The sequence below is a fragment of the Garra rufa genome, chromosome 3 (assembly GCF_049309525.1).
Source record: "Garra rufa chromosome 3, GarRuf1.0, whole genome shotgun sequence".
In the NCBI taxonomy this organism is placed as follows: Eukaryota; Metazoa; Chordata; class Actinopteri; order Cypriniformes; family Cyprinidae; genus Garra; species Garra rufa.
This window is the reverse complement of record NC_133363.1, coordinates 44,968,619-44,991,498: the sequence shown is the minus strand read 5'-3', so window position 1 is coordinate 44,991,498 and position 22,880 is coordinate 44,968,619. Positions and strand designations below refer to the sequence as shown.

At 33.7% G+C, this 22,880-nt stretch overlaps 1 protein-coding gene across 1 annotated transcript in view; it reads left to right on the top strand.

Annotated features, from left to right (window-relative positions):
* The window catches only part of rras2 (RAS related 2), a 60,455-nt gene extending 37,811 nt beyond the window's left edge, over positions 1-22,644 (top strand). Inside the window, exons 2-6 of the mRNA XM_073836234.1 lie at positions 8,708-8,795; positions 13,480-13,582; positions 16,188-16,296; positions 16,828-16,946; positions 19,272-22,644. Of these exons, the coding sequence (XP_073692335.1) occupies positions 8,708-8,795; positions 13,480-13,582; positions 16,188-16,296; positions 16,828-16,946; positions 19,272-19,359 (507 nt within the window). The 3' untranslated portion in view covers positions 19,360-22,644. The remainder of the gene's footprint in view (positions 1-8,707; positions 8,796-13,479; positions 13,583-16,187; positions 16,297-16,827; positions 16,947-19,271) is intronic.
* Positions 22,645-22,880: the final 236 nt, after the last annotated feature.

The window sequence follows — 22,880 nt, the reverse complement described above, 5'->3', positions numbered from 1 at the left end:
ATTTTAATAAGAAGTGGCTTCATTTAATTTTAATATAAAGGCATGTTGCATGTCACTGCAGTTAAATCTGTGTCTATTATGATAAAAACCTTAATATTAAACCTATACAATGAGTTTGGTCATTTTAGAGAAATGCATTACACCGTACATAAACGCATTCCATTTTAGCCGACTAAATGCACTGCAGATTTAGTCAACTAAAACTAAAATGATTTAGATAACTAAAATATGACTGAAACTAAATGCCATTTTAGTCAAAACACTATCACTAAGACTAAATTAAAATTTACATTTAAAGTTCTTTTTATGAAAGAGTCCTGAAAAACGTATGATAGAGGACCAAATCTGCATTTTAAAATTATTTCTGAAAGATCATGTGAGACTGAAGACCCTAGGCTGACCAGAGAGACGCGTTTTTTTCACAGACAATTTATGGGGCAGGCAGCGAGCGGATCGTGAAGAAAGCTCAGCTGAAATTGACACTTTATGTTTTAGGCTAGAAATCGCTGATACAACCTTTAAATACCAATGGTTATATAGGTTCATTATGCATTCTTTATTACAACTTGTTTACCACATTCTTCATTCTTTCAAGCATACATTTATTTACACAAATAAATTTAGGTTAAGGCTACTAAAGTGATTCAGTCAAAAGCAATGAGTGATTTTCTGTCTTTTTTGTTGCTTGATTAACATCAGTGCCACAGACAGTAGCAACTAAATTAGGCTGCTGTCCCTTTAAAACCAGATAAACGGATGCAATGTACTGATACATGTCTGATATTTTCCCAACAGTTTATGTACACATAAGACTAACCAAGTGTGTTTACGTGAATACTCTTTAAAATGGACAATTTGACGCCATTATGTGTGTATTTCTCTGTTTGTACGACGCAAAAGTGTTCTTGTGCTCTGTGTGAGAGGCGCTGCTTCGGAGTGTGTCTCCCACATCAGTTCCTGATATTAGATATCAGTCCCAAGAATCAATTACTCTAGCCTGTTTTTAGTTAATGAATGGAATATTGTAGCATGTCTCCCATCCATTAAATCGCAATAAGTGTTGTACTTTTGATTGGAAACAAAGCCTCAGTTTTTAAATTCTGTTCATTTTATTACAGTATTCAAACAATAAATGCCATTTTGGCCCTGTTTAATATGGAGGGACAGATCGCTGTAGCACCTTAGTTCAAAATAAGCGGCAGCGCGAAGAGCTTGTGAACTGATAATCTCCTTTGCGTTAACACCAGTTTCAGCACGAAAACATGAATGAACATCCGAAGGAATGTTAAAAAAAGAGTACAACTTACCAAAATCCGTATCATGTAATCACTCAATCGGTATTTTAACCGCGCAAACACATCAATATAAGAGTTTTTAAACACGTAAAATCACATTTACCTCAGAAAAAAACACATTTGGTGATCAGAAACTTGCTAATCACCTAGAAAAAATTAATTCTGTAGAGAAGCATTTTGCTAAATACATGCACCACATAACATATTCATTATACTTTTTACTGTTCTTTAATGTTTAATTTATGTTTAAATAAACAGCCACCATTTAAATGTTTATATTTCAAAAAAATTCATTGGAATAGACATATAAATATGAAATTGTAACTTCATTAATATAAAACTTTTTTAAGCGTAATTTAAGCGTTTATATACAAATCAGTTCATTTTAGATTTATATTATAACTTCAATATTAGTACCAACTGATTCTTTTGTATATTTTACAGCATTAGTTGAAAATTTGGCATGTACTGTACCTGATATATATCCAAAATCTATATCGAATCAAATCGGAAATCGAAATCAAATTGCAAGCTTGTGAATCAAAATTAAATCGAAATTGTGAAGTTCGTGTAAAAACCCAACCCTATTATTTTCAATCATACCCACTAATGCTGCTTATTAGATACACTTGTATAGTTGGGATGTACGGTATGTGATTCATATCTCAAATATATGTCAGATGAATCAATGTTTGGAGGCGTCTTTGGTTAGGAAGTGGGTGAATAGTGAAGGGGGAGTGTAGTTTGGTGTGCACCCACACATTGTTTTTTTTATGACAGTTACAAAGTTACAGATACCCATCTTTTGTATTGCTCTCAGACTACAAACACCCCAGTCTGACTGCTGTTTTTTGCACTGGCTCTTTTTTTTCTAAGGAAACAAGCGCTTACTGTTAAAAGGTATGAATTCACTGGGTGGATAGAGGATGCATGAATGGATGGAGGGATAGGTGGGTGTTGAAAAGCAGAAAGAAAGAGAAGTGACTGGACTGGAAAGGAGTGTCCTTGTGTATGCGGTGGGAAGGTAGGCGGAACGGGAATATCTCTTTTGTGAAATCATTACCACCCAGAGGACTGTACTTTGCTGGCTGCTGGCCCTGTAGGTGGAGTTTCCTTCCTTTAGGCCAAACGTTGGAGGTGCCCTGTTGGTTTCGACTCACTGGGGTGGGCCTTTTCCTCTCCTCTCCCAGAATGCTTTACGTCAGGTGGCTTGGATCACCCTTTATGGCAGCCCAGAGTTGTATGACACAGTTGGAAACTCTGGCTAGCGCTCTTTAATTGGTATACCTTGGCACAGAGAGCATTTATAGAGTGTTCAGGGAGTTTGGAGGCCCCCTCAAAAATGCTGAACGACTGATGGCTGAAATGTTCATATCAGGGATGTCCTACACTGGTACAGCTTGGCTCTTTTTCACACGACAACAATGGCTCGGCCGAACAGTTGGGCTACACTCTTAAAATTTTTTTTTTTTTTTTTGCAGTGATGCCATAGAAGATCATTTCACTGATTCCACTATAAAGAACCTTTTGTTTAATGGAAAGGTTTCATGAATGGTAAAGGTTCTCCATAAAACTGTAGATGCAATAAAGAACCTTGATTTTTAAGACTGTAGATATGTTGAGGTGAAGAGCTGTGATTTGCATTTAGGATGGTTGTTTCTAAGAACAAACAGTCCCTGTGGGAGAGTTTGTGTGTGTGTTTGTGTGAGGGCCAAAGCAGATGGACCCCCAATTGTTAGAGTTAGCCATTAGTTCTGGTCATTCATACGTCTGATGAAGGTCAACCGGGACGTGCTGTCACACAGAGCAAAGGTAGGACAGGTGGGCATGGGTTCGGCGATGTGTACAGGTGGGCATTACTAAATAGCCACCCACAGCTACTGTTTGGCTTTGAAATGCAGGCTTGGTTCAACCACAGACCTTCTGGTCTGCCTTACAACCAAAGCAGACTATGTGTTTTGGTTTTGGTTTACCTAGCTATTCTTTGATTACAATATACAATATACAACCTAGAGGTTGACTAAATATGAAGAATTTTTTTAATATACAGAAAACAAATGTAATAAGTGTTGTAAATTAGAAATGTACTGATATTAAAATTCTGGAAAAAGTGTATTTAAAAATATGATATAAAAACATTAAAAGAAAATATATGTATAAAAAAATGATTATGTGTATTTATACACTACCAGTCAAAAGTTTTTGAACAGTAAGGATTTTTAATGTTTTTTAAAGAAGTCACTTCTGCTCATCAAACCAATTTATTTGATCCAAAATACAACAAAACAGAATTTTGAAATATTTGTATTATTTAAAAAAAAAAACTGTTTTTAATTTGAATATATTTTATATATTCAAATGCTTCAGAAATCATTTTAATATTCTGATTTGCTGCTCAATTGTTTTATTATTATTATATGTTCACTTTTCTTTGATGAATAGAAAGTTCAGAAGAACAGCATTTATCTGAAACAGAACTCTTTTTAGCATTAGAAATGTCATTGTCATCACTTTTGATTAATTTAAAGAATCCTTGCTAAATAAAAGTATTAATTTCTATCATTTGTTCCCCAAACAATTAGTGTATAATGTTACAAAAGCTTTTTATTTTAGATAAATGCTGATATTTGGATCTTTCTATTCATCAAAGAATCCTGAAACAAATGTACTCAACTGTTTTAAATATTAATAATAATAATAATGATCAATAATAATATAATAAGCATATTTGGATGATTTCTGAAGGATTATGTGACACTGAAGACTGAAGTAATGACACTGAAAATTCAACTTTAAAATCACAGGAATAAATTACATTTTCAAAATATATTGAAATAGAAAAGAGTTGTTTTAAAAAACTTTTGACTGATAGTGTACATGTGGTATATCATCATTTAAATAACTTTACTACCATTCAAATTTTAGAGTCAGCATGATTTTTTTTATTAAAAAAAGTTAATACTTTTATTCACCAAGGATGCATTAAAATTGATAACAATATAAATATCAGTTTTTAAAAAAAGATTTTAATCAGTTGAATGATTTCTGAAGGGTCATGTGACACAGAAAACTAAAATAATGGCTGCTGAGAATTCGGCTTTGCCATCACAGGAATAAAATACATTTTAAAATATATTAAAATATAAAACTGATATTTCAAATTGTAATAATACTTCACAATATTACTGCTTTTGCAGTATTTTTGATCCATTGGTACATAAAAAAAAACTAACTGATCACAAATGTTTGAATGGGGTGTAGGTAGGGCCCTATGTTTAATCATAAATTGACTGATAGAAATATATTACTTAATGTAATGATAGTACTACTACTACTAATAAAATTCTTATTAAATCATTATTTTTTTTAAGGAATATTTACCAGAATTTATTTATCTGGAAAAATGACCAGAATTTATTTACCAGAAAAATTGTAACATTTTAAAAATAAAATCAATTAATTTGAGATGATTAAAACCATTAAAATGGAATCCAAAGAATTAATGAAAAACACAGAATTTAAGAATTAAAAAAAAAATTTTTTAGAAAAAAATAAGACACTTTTCATAGAGCCTAAAATTTTTTATTACTGTTCAAATTTTAATAAATAGCAGTTAAATTGTGTACGTTTCATGATTTTGATTAATTAGACATGCTTTTTGATGAATCTTTTTTAATTTGACCATCAAAACAGAATTGAGAAAAATGTAAACCAAAAAAACAGAATTGAGAAAAATTAAAACGGAAAAAACAGATTCGAGAAAAATGAAAACTTGGGCAATATGGGGAAAAATAAAACAGATTTCATAGGGCCCTATGTAGGTAAGTGTGTGCGTGTGTGGGTATGATGAGGACAATAACCTGCTATCAGTTTGAGAGGTGTTGCTTTGCAGGAAACTCTGTGGAATGTGTGAGCTCCCATGTTGCATCATGACTAAAGGTTTGGACTGATCACGTGCAGACCGATGTTTTTCAGCTCTCTTTCTCACTTACTCATTAAACTAAAGTGTGACTTTCACTCTCAATGGGTTGCATTATCACAAAACCAGGTGCTTTGTTCATTTGTTCACAAGAGTGTATTTGAGTGTGTATGACTTCAATGCAAGGTGCAGGGCTTAAAATATTTTGTGTTTTGTTTGAATTAGCAGCGGGTATTTTCTCTCTGTCTGTCTTGCTCTCTCTCACCTCATTCTGCCTGTATCCCCACTGCGACGAGTGAGCGATGAAGTTGACTGCATATGCAGCACTGCTGATGAATTATTGAACAGTGGAAAGTGGACGTGATGGAGTCTTGCATGCAGTGCATACAGAGGAGCCACTGTGTGAAAGAATGACTGATGTCAAGAAAAAAAGAGCGAGGGTTTACAGACTTCTTAATGTCAGTCCACAAACGCTAACATGCACGCTTCATTTGCTCACTTGCAGAAATGTTTGCAAATGTACTTTGCCAGTAGCAGACTGCAAATAATCAAATTCTTTTTACAGCTTTTTTGGATCGGCACACAGGAAAATGTCCAAACTTTCTGACAGTTATCAGTGAAATGGATCTTGTGATATCACATGTCTCTGTGAGAGCCAAATAATCTGACCACAGCCCGCACGAGCCAATCGGCAATCTTGGCATGAGTTTGAGTCGGGAATCCCTGTTCTTTTGAGTAGTTTCAGACCGCAGAGAGTATTTAGGAAAACTTTTTGGAAAAAATATTAAAAACAGCTTAACTTAAAAACAAAGTGCATTTGCCTGAGAAACAAAACTACATAAGACTTTATGAATGTATCTTGATTATTGAGTGCAAATTATCTGGTTTATTAGGGAGCACAATATACCGTTTGGGGTTTGGGGTCTGTATTTTTTCTCTTTTTTTTTTATAAAAAAAGAACTTCTGTTTAGAAAGGATGCATTAAATCGATCAAAAGGTTTATATTTGAAATAAATGTTCTTTTGGACTATCAAAGCATCCTGAAAATCCTGAAAAAATTCTGTCTCTGTTTAAAATATTAAGTAGAACAACTGTTTTCAGAATTGATAATAAATATTTCTTGAGCACCAAATCAACGTGATAGAATGATTTCTGAAGGATCATGTGACACAGAAGACTGGGGTAATGATGCTGAACATTTAGCTTTGCCATCACAAAAATAAATAACATGTTTAAAATATGTATTTAAATAGAAAACAGTCATTTTAATTGGTAGTAATATTTCAGAATGTTGATGTATTTACAGTATTTTTGTTAAAATGCAGCCAAAAACTAGCAAAAATATAAAATCTTAACGACTGCATAATATTGAACGCCCTATGAAATCAGTTTTATTTTTTTCCAAATTCATTTTTTTCTAGATTCCATTTTTTCTATTTTAATTCTTTCTATTTTAACTCTCTTTAAATTGGTTAAATTAAAAACATATTAATCAAAAAGCATATCAAATTGATTGAAGTAATGAAACTTACATAATTTAACAGCAAATTTAGCAAACAAATTAAGGCACTATGGAATAAGTTTTATTTTTTCTTAATCCAGTTTTATTTTTTTTTAACAAATGATGTGTTTCCAATAATTCCATTTTAATGGTTTCATTAAATTTAAAAACTAAAAGCATTTTGAATTAATTGATTTTATATAAAAAAAACTATATATATATATATATATATATATATATATATATATATATTGAGAAATGTTAGGTGTTATATTTCTGTCATAGTTTCTTTAATTTAAACCAAACTTTTATTTTGATGGGCTATGAAGACCTTTAAGTTTCTGTATATGATAGTAGTTTTTCTCAAAAGAAACGGTATGAATGCTTATGAAATGATTCTTGGAGCAGTTCTAGAGACTTCATGTGTTCACGTACTCGCATATTGAGGCTGAAAACACAGCGAGCGACATTTTTGTGCATTTTTGAGGCTTAATATTCACAGACACTAGTTCATAACACGTTTTGATTTTAAAGGAGCAGTTCACTTTCAGAACAAAAATTTACAGATAATGTACTCACCCCCTTGTCATCCAAGATGTTCATGTCTTGCTTTCTGTGGCTGTAAAGGAATTATTGAGGAAAATCTATGGTGCCACCAAATTTGAACTTTCAAAATACCATTTAAATGCAGCTTCAAAAGGGCTCTAAACGATCCCAGTCGAGGAAGTAGGGCCTTATCTAGCGAAACAATTGGTTATTAAAAAAAAAAAATTACAATTTATATACTTTGTAACCGCAAATGCTTGTCTTGGTCTAGCTCTGTGTGAACTGTGTGTATTCCTGTTTATGGTGCTACAGTATAGACAAGATACATTCTCTAGAAAATTCTTAATTAGATTTTTGCAGTATAGGCTTGTTTTCTCTTTCAGTAGTTAAAACCATCCTTAGTGAATGGTTGATGCGGAAAAGAGAACAAAGCTAAACCCTACTCTCATTTTTGGAGTGCTTCTCGTTTCACTGCTAAAAACGGTTTACTCGACCAGCGGTTACAGGAACATCAATAGTCGAACTCATAATAGGAAGCTACTGCTTAGGCATTGTGTGTTTGTGTGTGAGCACGAGCATGTGTTCAGTTGACACAGAGACAAGCCTGAACATAACGTTCAGCTGTCATCACTTAAACAGCCTCCTGGGAGGAGAAGCACACAAAACATGGGAAAAATGTGAAAAATGCCTCCTTAGAACTCCCCCTTCTCTGATACTGATACCGTGTTCAGATTAGCATACAAACATAGCCTGTGGAAACAGAAAATCTTGCAGTTAATTAACCTTAATTGGAGGGCCGCTCAGATAATGTTGACATGAAGTCAGTGTTTTGACCGTACACACAAGGGCGGACCTCTTTTTTATTTTTCAGAAGAGCCAGAGGAGTTTGTCTCCTGGGTTGTATTAGAGGTCTAAGCCCTCATTTAGCGTAGCTTTCAAAACAAATGCTCTTTATGCATGTAGATCCCTTAGTCAAAGCTGAAGTCAGTGATGTTTTTTATGATGTTTGTGTATGAAGGTTACCCAAAAGGCAAACTAGTTTCAGACAGGCTTTCAGAACACAAAAACATCACGTCTAATGATCTAGAATTGATCTAGATGAATTCAGGTAAACTTTGAGAAACGACAATGTTAATTTCTTGGTTAAAATTGAGTCATAAGTCATAAATATTGACATTTCTAAATAAAATTCTTTCAAATGCTTCACCAAATGCCAAGTTTATTCATTTCCACTATCCATCAAACCACAAGCAAAAGATTTTGGGAAATTATAAGCTGTCAAGGAGACATCCATTCTATCAAATAGAATCCAAAGAGATGGATGCCGCAGATATTGAATATGAATGTGTCTTGAATGCTTTCCCACCTACTAATATAGCATTTTTTTTTAATCGGATGCAATATTGACCTTTTCTATGTTTATATTTTCTCTCTTTTTGTGTTTAGTCATACTTCGTCACTGACTATGACCCTACGATTGAAGACTCCTACACAAAGCAGTGTGTGATTGACGAGAGGCCCGCGCGGCTGGACAGTAAGTATGCCGCTGATGGATGAAGGAGTCTGCTTGTCAAACAAATCACACAGGATGTAGGGAAACAAAATACTGCTAACCGGCAGCAAAGATGAAGCAATTTATGATTCAATAATACATTATAGAGATCAGATAAATTACAGAGGAACTGGTGCATTTAGTTATTGTTCTGTGCATTATGCATATTTGTACATAAGTACTGCAGTATCACTTTAGACAAAAGCGTCTACTAAATGACTACCTACTCAAGTATACATATTATACATGGTTGATAAAAAAAAATATTGTACTTAGAGACATGGTTTACCAAAAATTCTATTATTTTTCCAAACCTGTATGACTTACTTCTGTGGAAGTAGAACATATATTGAAAGTAGAACATATTGTGAAAGATGTCTGGTTTTGTTAAGACTCCAACTTTGAAATATCTTTTGTGTTCCACAGAAGAGAAATAGTCAGGGTGAGTAAATAATGACAAGTTTCATTTTTGGGTCACTTTAAAGCAGTGGTGAACAACTAGGAGGACAGGAGCAAACTTCCAAGGAGAAATGTTAAAATAATCTAACTGTAATCTAAAATTAAATGCAAAGAACCCCCCCTCAAAAAAATATTGAAGAATGTGCAATTTTTGAAGAACATGAGAATTTTTGAAGAACGTCATTTGAATATTGTGTTATACAGCAGAGGTCCTTCAAGTCAGAAAGATAAGTCACAAAACAGCAAAATGATTTGATAAAAAAAAAGTAGGGTAGGGACTTGGGTCAATGCGAGCATGCAGAAGTATGGTTTAGGCAAAACAAACGACTGGAGAAGTCCAGCATACGTAACGTGAGAAGTCTGTCATTTTACTGGAAAATCGAATTACGACAGTCTGATTAAAAATTGCGAAGTCAACTAAATGTCAAGAAACAATACATCCAATGTTCAAAATAAGGTCAATAACATTCATTGAAATAACATGGTGAATTTTAACATAAGGTGAGTTTTTGTTTCATTTCAACTTGAATGAGAACTGATCACTGAAAAAACAAATCGGCTCCATGATTGCAGGCATTACTGTTGTGAGTTAAAGAATTAGTTCACTTCCAGAATATAACTTTCCTGATAATTTACTTACCCCTAAGTAATCGAAGATGTTCATGTCTTTCTTTCATCAGTCAAAAAAAAAAAAGGTTTTTGAGGAAAACATTCCAGGATTTTTCTCCATATAGTGGAGTTCAATGATACCCAACAGGTCTTATCTAGTGAAATGATCAGTTATTTTCTAAAAAAAAAACAAAAAAACAACAACAACTAAATAACATTTATATACTTTAACCACAAATGCTCATCTTGCACTTCACACATCACGTAATGGCATTAGAAAGGTCATGTGCGATTAGTTCTTCGTCTGTGTACTTTGGTTCAAAAAGTTAGGGTAAAGCGAAAAACTCCATCTCATTTTCTTCTCCAGCTTCAAAATCATCCAACATTGTTGTTTTACCTTTTTGTAAAGGTCATTTGACTTTCTTTGCATGTTCGCTTGATAAACACTGGGTTGGTACTTCTGCCTACATCACATGTGACCTTTCCAACGTAATTATGTAATGCTAGTAGGGGTGTAACGATACACATATTTATATTAAAAAGTTCAGTATGAGGCTTTCAGTTCGGTACGCAATTTATTTGAAAAAAAAAAAAAAGAGCTTACAGTGTGTGAAATATAATGTAACATAATATGCCATTGTGCTTAACAAGGCAGCCCAAATGACGTAACAGGCAACATGATGTCTGACTCTCCCATCCCCAAAGAAAAACACACTTCTCCAGTAGGGTTGTGACGGTGAGGCAGTTTGTTAGTTTCCCCTTTTTTCTCACTTTAAATTTGCTTTTAAATAGCTTGTAAATGCCTGTGCACATTTTACTTTCACTTCGAATTAGCCGCAATTCGGCATCAATTGATTGAATTGAAACCAAACCAAACTGAACCATTACACCCCTAAAAGCTAGTGCAAGTAGGGTTCCCATGGGTCCTTTAAATTCTTGATAGTTTGTGAATCTGAAAAAAAAGACCCTAGAAATTTTTTGAAATTAAACATACACAGATACAGAGCTTTGAAAGTGCTTGAATTTATTTTGTGCAAGAATGTTTTCAGGAAAAAATTCCATATAATTTCCTCTGGTCCACTAATATGTTATTTTGCCAACATTATTTCGTAGCCTATGCATACTAGCTTGCTTGATTTACATTAGATACATGCATTTACGCGTTGCATTAAGTGTTTCATGTGTGAGGTACTTTGTGTTGTACATTGCCATGACGTTAGGGGCAGGGTTGGGGTCAATTCAGGAATGAACTCAACAATTCCAATTCAAAGAAGGAAATGGAATTGGAATTGGAATTCAACAACAATTACAGGAAACAGAGTTGGAATTGAATTGGAATTACAGGAAGTGGAATTCAATTCAGGGAAATTCCACTGAATTCCGTTTATTGCTGTTTCTGAGCATTTATTTGCGATTACATTTAGAGACATAAATTTGAACTTTATTTATGATGCTTTACAAATACCATGTATTAAATAGAGTTGATCAAATGCAAGTAAATAAAAATGAGAACGGTACATTATGAATTAATAATTGAATGACAGTGGTGATAAGTTTGTGGATGTACTATACATTCAATATATGATTACCACATATATTATGTCTCAACTCACAAAAAAATGATGTTCATTCATGTATTTCATTCACTTTTTATTGCATCGAATTATCATCATTTCCTGAAATTTGGCATGTGAAATGATCACGCTTAACTTACTAAACATACAGTACTTTGTATTTCTTTTATATGTTTGTTTATGTGATTTACAATATTTAATGTACTATAAACTATTAAGCAAATCAAGTCAAATAATTTTATTTAGCAACTCAAGTGGAATTTAGTGGAATTTATTTGATTTCAATTCTGTTTCCTGGCATTCCAATTCAATTCCAATTCCATTTCCTGTCAGCTGCATGCAATTCCAATTCCAATTCCATTCCAGGAAGTGAATTGGAATTTACCATTCATTCTCAATTCAATTCATGAATGGCCCCAACCCTGGTTAGGGGTGTAAGAAAATATATTGATACACGTGTGTATCGCAATACTTTGTTTGGCGATACTGTATTGATTCTCAAAAGCGCAATATCGATATTAAAAAAAAATTGTGCAAGATTCATGGCAGTTGCTTCGTTTTGAGTTTATATTCTTGCCGCTAGATTGCAGTCTTCTTATCTCAAATACTAGCATAAGGGCACGCCACTAATGTTAGCATTAATGGAGGATGAAAGAATAGTTCCTGCTCCCACCTCGGTGTACAAAGCTAAAGTGTGGCGTCATTTTGACTTTTGAGGTAATATCCACCACAGGACCACAATGCGGAGGGCCACTTTCTCTTGTGGTGGGGGCGCTTTGTGCAGTTGAGGCGGTGCTTGCGTTGCGGTTTCGGCGATTCCATACGAACATAATTACAAACTGAAAAACTTGCGAAATTCTCAGAACAAAAAGGTTCTCAGAATGTCCAGTATCTGTTTTTATTTTATTGTTTTACAATTCTTTTGTTTTCTTTAGGAATCCTACAAGCACTTTATTTTTCATTGATATTAAGCAGATGAATAACATTGAATGTTACAGGGACTGATTAATGCAAATGCAGATCCCACTGTGTTATTTTGGCTAAGGTGTGCATATGGTGGTGTGATCTTAATTACAGCTTGAAATTATGTCCTATTTATAAAATAATAAATATCCCAATAAATATATATAAATCGCCTTGCTTACCGCATCGCAACATATCGTATCGCAACCACTGTATCGTGATATGTATTGTATTTCCAGATTCTTGGCAATATACAGCCCATACATGATGTACACACGTACACGAAACTACTATGATGGTACCTCAACGTTTCACAGACACCGTGAAACATTGCAAAAATAGGCTGTGAAGTTCAAATAAAATGTTTTTTTTTTGCATAGTTGTGTTTGACTCATGAAAACTGTAACAGTGTATTTTACAAGGTAACATGATGTAACCTTGCTCTCACTTGAAATGTTTCCCCACATTAAGGAATGTCCTTGAATGATCCTGTGCAAGATGAGAATTTGTGGTTAAAAAAATAAATACCTTATTATTATGACTGATCGTTTCGCTAGATAAGACCCTTATTCCTCGGCTGGGATCATGTAGAGCTTTGTTGAAATTGCAATTTGGACCTTCAACCCATTGATCCCATTGAAGTCCACTATAGAGAAAAATCCTGGACTGTTTCCCTCAAAAAACTTAATTTCTTTTCAACTAGAGAAAGACGTGAACATCTTGGATGACATGGGGTTGTGTAAATTATGAGGAAATTTTAATTCTGGAGGTGAGCTAATCCTTTAAAGAAGGCAGACGATTTCTGTTACGTGCTCAGACAGACATTATTCAATCTGCTGTTTGAGTCACACCTTTTAGTAAATGCACGTCAATCCTAAACGTTGCCATAGAGACTCCTGCTAGGCCTATAAATAAAGAAATTGAATATAATAGAAAGTCATTTAGCTAATTTAGATACAGTTGTAATCAAACCCATAGTGCTGATATGGCAAAAAGTGAGCATGCAGTGCCCAGCGCAGTCTGTCTGTAGGTGACTAACATGGCTGTTCTGTGTTTGTTAGTCCTGGATACAGCAGGACAGGAAGAGTTTGGAGCCATGAGAGAACAATACATGAGGACAGGGGAGGGCTTCCTTCTCGTCTTCTCTGTCACTGACCGGGGAAGGTGAGCAACGTTCCACTCACGTTTTCTCTCAACTTTCTCTCTTTCTTCCCCTTTCCCCTACATTGTCTGTCTCAGTTTCACTTTCATTCTGTTTTTGTCTTTTCATTTTTTTGAACGTCCCTCCTCCTTGCACTCATTTACATTTTCTGTAACTGTAAATTTAGAAGCGTGCTAATTTACGCCCCAGGTTTTGTCTCAGTGAAACCCAGCATATGCAAATAAACAGATCTCACACACATTGCAGTGTCTGTTCTCCAGGAATGCGGTGTGTGATCAGCCGGTTTGTGCCCTCTTAGGGTCCTTCCCACTTTGTGTTTATGCTGTAAACAGTCTTTCCTTCCTTCGTTTACATTACGCCGCTCGGAGCTGATGGCACAGGGCTCTCTGAACACACTCTCTCGCAGTCTCTCCAGAGCCCATGACAAGCATTTCCTCCTCCTGGATGACATTTAGACGACTCGAACTGTTAGAATCAACAGAGACCTCATATCAGTGGCCTTCCCTCCCCAACTCACACACACTGATCTCCGTATGCCGGCTTCTAGCTGTCTTACAGTGTTAATGGAAAGTTTATAGCAACGGCATGAGAACCGAGTGACCTCCTGTCATCCTGTGTACTGTAATGCAGTTCTGTGGCCCAAAACAGAGAGATAGCTGCTCGTCAGCTGGAAGGGTGGGCTTGCATTCCTTTTAGGTTTTGTGGAGAGGAGTAACTCTGCTTTTTGGGTGTATGTGTGTGCTGTCATTTCATCATTTCTGAAAACGTTCTCACTAGGAATGCATGATATATCGACACCATATGTGTTATCGCCCCATTATAAAGAGTTTTTTTTTTTTTAATTAGTTAAATTAGTAGGTGTCTTAGCATAAAAAAAACAAAGTTTGACAAGTGTCTTTTTGTCTTAACTTTAAACAGTATATTTAATTTTCTTATTTTGAAGCCTAATAAACTTTGTTTTGTGAAATGTTTTGATAGGACAATATTTGTTAGGATAGGACAATATTTGGCCAAGATACAACTATTCTGAGAATCTGAGGGTGCAAAAAAATCAAAATCGCCTTTAAAGTTGTCCAAATGAAGTTTTTAGCAATGCATTACTAATCAAAAATAAAGTTTTTATATATTTTTATATATTACATGATCTTTACCTAATATCCTAATGATTTTTGGCATAAAAGAAATATATACAATATATACAAATATACCTGGGCTACTTAAGACTAGTTTTGTGGTCGAGGGTCACAATTAATAAATGGCACTTTTTTCAATATTTTGTTATATGATGTATAGATATTTTGTTTATTATTATAAGTCTGGCGTTAGTAAGATTTAAAAAAAAAAATAATACCTCTATTCAGTTAGAATGCATTATATTCTTAAAAAATGATAGTAAAGTCTTTTACATTGTTAAAATAAAAAATAAATAAATGCTGTTCTTTTGAACTTTTTGTTCAGCAACAGATCCCGAAGAAAATGCTTAATGGTTTCCACAAAATTATATTGATCAGCATTACTGTTATTAACACTGATAATAATAATAAATGTTTTTTTTTTACCAGCAAATCAGTATATTTTACTGTATTAAAAAATTTTGATTTTAAAAAAGCAGACCTGGTAAGCTTTTTTTTTTTTTTTTTTTTTTTTCAAATTTTTACAAAACAAAAACAGTCATAAGTAGCACAGGTATATTTATACCAAAAGCCAACAATAAATTGTATGGGGCAAAATTATAGATTTTTCTTTTTGCCAAAAATCCTTAGGATATTAAGTAAAAATCATGTTCCATTTAAGATATTTTGTAATTTTTTATTAGTAATATGCATTATTAAGAACTTAATTTGGACAACTTTAAAGGCAATTTTCTCAATATTTTTTTTGCACCCTCAGATTCCAGATTTTCAAATAGTTGTATCTCAACCAAATATTGTTTGAAAAGCTTGTTTAGCTTTATTCAGCTTTCAGCTGATGTATAAATCTATAAACTGGTTTTGTGGTCCAGGTTCACATTTATCATTTTATGACATTTGGAGCTACATATGAATGAATATATGATGAAATGTTCATATTTGTATTTATGTGTATATGTGACCCTGGACTACAAAACCAGTCATAAGGTTATATTTTACAAAACTGAGATATATACATCATATGAAAGCTCAATACATAAGCTTTCTATTGATGTATAGTTTGTTAGGATAGGACAATATTTGGCCGAGATACAACTATTTGAAAATCTGGAATCTAAGGGTGCAAAAAAATCAAAATACTGAGAAAATCACCTTTAAAGTTGTCCAAATAAAGTTCTTAACAATGCATATTACTAATCAAAAATTACATTTTGATAGGTTTACAGTAGGAATTTTACAAAAAAATCTTAATGTAACATGATCTTTACTTAATTTCCTAATGATTTTTGACATAAAGAAAAATCAATAATTTTGACCCATACTATGTATTTTTGGCTATTGCTACAAATATACCCCAGCTACTTAAGACTGGTTTTGTGGTCCAGGGTCACATATGTCTGAGAGAGAGAAAATGCATTGCTAGTTTGAAGCTGTTTGGGCTATTTTAATGGATATGCATCATCTTGTTTTCCCTCAGCTTTGAAGAGATCTACAAGTTTCAGCGGCAAATTTTGAGAGTGAAGGACCGGGATGAATTTCCCATGATTCTAGTGGGTAACAAAGCTGATCTTGAGCAACAGAGACAAGTGAGTGGCATGAATCATGTCAAGTACTGTAATTTCAGAGCACTACACTGAATCGGTATTGATATGAGCATTTTAATACTTTTTGTCTGAGCTGCAATCATAGCATGACTAGGCAGACTATTGTATCCATTCTGTCGACATAGTAGTACATATTGTACACATATATACAGAACTCAAGAGCACGATGTCACTGTAATTAAATGTGGATGAAATTCAGTCCTGAAAATCAATGAGCTGAAAGACCGAAAAATATCACAGAGACTATGTGTGTGTCTGTGAGGGAGAGAGATGGTAATAAAAGAAATGGGGTTATTGAGTGCATAGAAAGACACTCAGATTGTGTTACGCTGCCACCTAGTGTCAGAACAAAGAATGTCAGCCTGTTCTAATTAATAGCATCAGTTGTCTTTACCTTTATGAAAGGAACCTTTTAAGACATATTAATCAATAAAGCAGAAAGAAAAAATTGTGATAGGAACAAAAAATGAAGTGCATAACAGGATTTTAATTGAAGAGAGGTTTCTTTTTCAGGTGACCCAGGAGGAGGGTCAGCAGCTCGCCCGGCAACTCAAAGTCACATACATGGAGGCCTCAGCTAAGATCCGTATGAATGTAGACCAGGCTTTCCACGAGCTGGTCCGAGTCATAAGGTAGGTGTGTGTGTGTGTGTGTGTGTACCTGGTATTCATCACGTTGTGGGGACCAAATGTCCCCACAAGGATAGGAATACCAGTAGATTTTGACCTTGTGGGGACATTTCTCAGGTCCCCATGAGGAAACAGGCTTATAAATCATGCACAATGAGTTTTTTTGATGAAGTAAAAGTATGCACAATCTCCTGTGAGGGCTAGGTTTAGGTGTAGGGTAGGTGTAGGGCGATAGAAAGTACGGTTTGTACAGTATAAAAACCATTACGCCTATGGAATGTCCCCATAAAACATGTAAACCCAACATGTGTGTGTGTGTGTGTGTGTGTGTGTGTGTGGTGTGGTGTGGTGTGTGTGTGTGTGTGTGTGTGTGGTGTGGTGTGTGTGTGTGTGTGTGTGTGTGTGTGTGTGTGTGTGTGTGTGTGTGTGTGTGTGTGTGTGTGTGTCATACAATGCTATTTTACCACCAGATGGTGGCAGCAGATAAACAGCAGGCTGTGGTTATAATAGAACACTTGCATACTTACTGTTTTTGAAAAAAGTATGTAAATCTGTACACACTAAGAACTGATAAACATTTCAAACAATAGTATGCTACAACGTTGTCATTATGTTGCATATTTATCCAGTTTTATGGGTAAAAATGTATTATGGGATACAATATCCTTTAATCTCTTTCCTTTTGAAACAAAAACATAACCATACTGAACAGATTGGGAATATGTGTGCAGCTTAAATGTTTTCAGTTCAGTATTATTTGTGACCCTGGACCAAAACCAGTCATAAGTAGCACGGGTATATTTGTAGGAATAGCTAACAATACATTGTATGAGTCAAAATGATTGATTTTTCCTTTATGCCAAAAATCATTAGGATATTAAGTAAAGATCATGTTCCATGATGATATTCTGTAAATTATATCAAAACTTAATTTTTGATTGATAAGATGCATTGCTAAAAACTTCATTTGGACAACTTTAAAGGCCATTTTCTCAGTATTTAGATTTTTTTTCACCCTCAGATTCAAATAGTTGTATCTTGGCGAAATAATGTCCTATTCTAACAAACCATACAGAAATTTAAAAAAATTGAACCTTAAGACTTTAAGGTTTTGTGGTCCAGGGTCACATTTTAGTATAATTTATATACTATTGTAGCATTAAATTATGTTTTTCAATTTTTATTTTAAGTTTTGCTGACTTTGTTATGTGGTTTTGTAAATTTCTATTTAGCTTTCATTTTTATTAATAAATTGTTATTGTTTCTGTAATTTTAGTACTTCAGCTTAAACTGATTTATTTTAATAAGCTGTCAAAGACGGCATTTCTTGTTTGTTTTTTTTAGGTTTTATATTTACATTTTATTTCAGCCTTACTGAACAATCTGTGTGCAGTCTGCTTTCAGTTCAGTTTTATTTTAGTATTATTTATATACTATTATATTATTAAATTAGCTTTATTTTTAGTCATTTTGTTGGGTGCTTTTGTCAATATTTTATTTGCTTTTCTCAATTTCTAGCTTTAATTTGTATTAATAAATTGTTATATGTTTCTGTAATTTTAGTACTTAATTTAAACTGGTTAATTATTTCAAATTTTCATTTAAGTTTTTTTTTCCTTTTAGATTTTATATTTACACTTTATTTTAGCCTTATTACCAGTAGCCATACTGAATAATTTGTGTTCAGAGTAAATGTTTTCAGTTCAGAGTTATTTTAGTATTATTTATAATATACTATTATATTATTAAATTATTATTCATTTTAATTTACGTTTTAGTAATTTTGTTGTGTGCTTTTGTCAATATGCTATGAGCTTTTGTCAATTTCTATTTAGCTTTAATTTTTAAATTATGTTTCTGTAATTTTAGTACTTCATCTTAAACTGGTAAATTTCAATAAGCTGACAAAAACAGTATTTTTAATTTTTCATTCATTCGTTCATTTTAATATATCTCTTTTTGTGTTTCACAGAAGAAAGTGAAACTAATTTTAGTTTAATTTTAATTTAAGTTTTTGTAAATTTGTTGTGTGCTTTTATCAATATTTTGTGCTTTTGCCAATTTCTATTTACCTTTAATTTTTATTAATAAATGTTTACATTTCAGTAACTTCAGTTTAAATTCATTAATTTCAATAAATTTCTATTTCTATTCTTTAGCTTTTCTATTGACATTTTATTTTAGCCTTGTTAGTAGTAGTTTTAGTGAAAGGTAAATTAAAATAAATTCAGTTGGAAACCAAATCTCTTTTATGGCATGTAATGGCAGATCTTAAATCGAGCTCAGCGATTACACCACGTTTTGACTGATTGTGACATCCTCTCACAGGAAGTTCCAGGAGCAAGAGTGCCCACCCTCGCCGGAGCCCACGCGCAAAGAGAAAGATAAGAGCGGCTGCCATTGTGTGATTGTCTAATTGGCTTCTCACTGCCGCCACTCACCCAGCTGCTGTCACCGGTCCCTGCCCCCCACCCTGCCTTCTGACATCACGTCCTGTGCGGATGAACTCGCTGCCTTTCTACATGTGCATGTCTTCAAAACAGCAGTCTCTCTCATAGCCTTATCGGGGACATTTGTGCCTCTAGGACTTCACTACTAGAAGAACCAAACTGACAAAATCTTGATCGAACTCACCATTCTACCTTCAACTAGAGTACTGACATCAGAATATGGTAATCGTGCCCCAACACTAAACATCGCTTCTTACAAATTTGCTATAAAACACACACGCAATTCCTTTTTTGTATTTTGAAGGATTTTTTTTCTCTTGCCTTTGTGACATTTGTACTTTTGCTGAGATGGAAAGACTAAACGAAACACCATTGGGATTGCAGATGACTTTTAGTAGAGTGAGATGATGTTCTGAAGCTTTGTGTGTGAGTGTGTGTGTGTTGTGCCATATCTGTTTTTACTTCCATATGCTAAGCAGCGATTGTACATAAGTGAAGAATTGTGTGAGTTGAGACCATCTTTATAATGAGGAAACTCAGTGGCAGAGTACCGTGTGTGAGGTTGACGAGCTTGTTTTGACATGCATTAAAACAATAATGTACTCGCAGATATGTACATAGATAGCCTCTAACATTATGCCAATTTTGTCAGCAGTGAAGTCGGTTTCCCAACTTATTGTTTGTTCAAGATGTCTTTTGTTTGCATTGTAAGGCTTCTTGGCATGTATGGATTTGATTCTTTTAAAGGGATAGTTCACCTAAAAATGACTAATCATTTACTCACTCTAATCTGTTCCAAACCAAACCTTTTTGTCTGCGGAACATAAAAATTGCGTTAAAGCAAGAGAAACCATTTCTGCCTTTGTCAACAAAAGAAACGTTTTAAGGTCTCCCTGCGGTTTTCCACAAAAATAACTAAGCAAAATTAAAGTAAAATTAAATCTATTATGATAATTAAATACTCTGTCAGTTTTATATATAGTATTTTATGTCTTTATTAATTGTATTTTTTATAAGTTTAATAAAAAAATAAAAGTAGTATTTTTTATTACTTTTAAATTATTATTATTATTGTACCCTACCAGTCAAAGGTTTTCTAAAGAAGTCTCTTTTGCTCACCAAGCCTGCATTTATTTGAACCAAAGAACAGCAAAAACGGTAAAAGTTTGAAATATTTTTACTATTTAAAATAACTGTTTTCGATTTGAATATATTTTAAAATGTAATTTATTCCTGTGATTTCAAAGCTGAATTTTTAGCATCATTACTCCAGTCATTGTCACATGATTCTTCAGAAATCATTCTAATAGGTTGATTTGCTGCTCAAAAAACATTTATTATTATTTTTATGTTGAAAACAGAGTAGATTTTTTTTCAGGTTTCTTTGATGAATAGATTTTTTTTTCTTCTGTGACGTTATAAATGTCTTTATCACTTTTGATCAATTTAAAGCATTCTTGCTAAATAAAAGTATTAATTTCTATCATTTCTTTCCCAAAACGTTTATACTGAATGGTATAGTATAATGTTACAAAAGCTTTTTATTTCAGATAAATGCTGATCTTTGGACCTTTCTATTCAGCAAAGAATCCAACTGTTTTAGAGATTGATAAATGTTTCTTGAACAGCAAATCAGCATATTAGAATGATTTCTGAAGGATCATGTGACACTGAAGACTGGAGTAATGATGCTGAAAAGGTAGTTTTGACCACAGGAATAAATTACATTTTAAAAATATATTCAAATAGAAACTAGTTATTTTAAATAGTAAAACTATTTCAAAATGTAACTGTTTTTGCTGTACTTTGGATCAAATAAATGCAGGCTTGGTGAGCAGAAGAGACGTTAAAACCATTAATAAAAAACTTTTGACTGGTAGTTTATAGTCATACAGTACCATAAACTTTTTTCCCGTATTTTTTGTCCTGTACTGATTACATGCAGAATTGAAAGTCGATAGTTGTTTTAGCCCCCATGGCTTTTCAATATTTGGACAAAACACATTTCAAAATATCTAATTTTGTGTTTCACAGTAGAAAGAAAGTCATCCAGGTTTGGAAAGAAAAGAGAACGTTCATCTTTGGTTGAACTTTCCCTTTACGTTCTGTGATTGTGAAATGTATTCTACATGTAGCCAGATTGTTTAGTCAGCTCAGATTTCTACAGACTATCTTCAGACTCAGGTTGCTCCATTTACAGTGTTTTCACAATGTTCTGACGATGTCTGCTCATTCAGTAGTGCACAATAGGCTGTCTGTTCTCTACTAGGTACCCCTGAAATAATTGTCTCTTTTTCTGGCCTTGTATTTCAATTCACTTTTACACCGATTTTGTTTTTTATCAGTTTGGAAACGTATTTAAGTGACTGAAACAGCGCGAGGACTCCGTTTCAAAGGGGACAATTGAACTGCTGACATCCCAGGCATCTTTTAAGTATATTTTCATGTATATGATCAGATAAAATCAAGGTTTTTTTAGATTATACGAAAGATATTACACGCCAGACATCCACATTCCCTCAAGACTTTTTTCTTTTTTTTTTTTTTTTAATATGGTTTGACGTCTCTGTGACATTCACACTTAAATCTGGTATTTCTCATCTGACAGGTGATCATTTCCTTCCTGGCTTCATACTCCAAGGGTTCATATCACTATTGCATCATGTCACGTTTTATTTTCGTCTTCCTTTTTTTCCAGCGTGCATTTCTGTATGAGGGATACAAATAAACTATTTTAGTTTTTGTGTTTTATCATCATGTAATATAAGAAAAAAGATGGAAGTGATCTTTTGAATGGACATGATTAAATGTTTTTACTATATACTTTTATACATTATTTTCTTATCAGACTAGTTAATGAGTATTTTTATATGTTTGTAAGTGAAAACGCTCTCGCGGCACAACTATGTGTATATGTAAAGAGGAGTATTTAAGTATCTCGGTTTGTTTTTAACTGAAAAAGGCCAATGTATGTTCAACTGTGGTCCTTTCCTGCTTTCGGTGGACGGAAGACGATAACCCATCCAAACGGTCGTCCGCCTCATAGCCTATAACAACTTTACCGGTGATCACTGGGCCAGTGCCCTTTTGTGATGACTCAGGTTCCCAAAACCTTGTCCGTTATACCAGTTCATAGCAACATGGATCAAAACTAAAGCTAGTAAGAATACATACTGTGTTTTATTTGTCACATCTTTCCCTCCCCTTGTATAGCCTCTGGTGCTATAATAAAATCTATGATTTATCTGTGATACATTTGCTTTTCCTTACTGAGGAAACATGGTACAACAAAATTATAGCTCTCTTTCTCTAAGTTGGCATTGAATAGCAAGTGTTGCAAAGTGACAAGTAGATTGTTATTTTGCTGTCCTTAACTATATCCCCTGTGAAAAACTTCAATTCTTTTCTTGGACGGTGCTCTAGCCGATACGGTAATGAGCTGCATGACAACTTATGTCATAAGCTTGTTGTTATCGAGTCTGCTGTG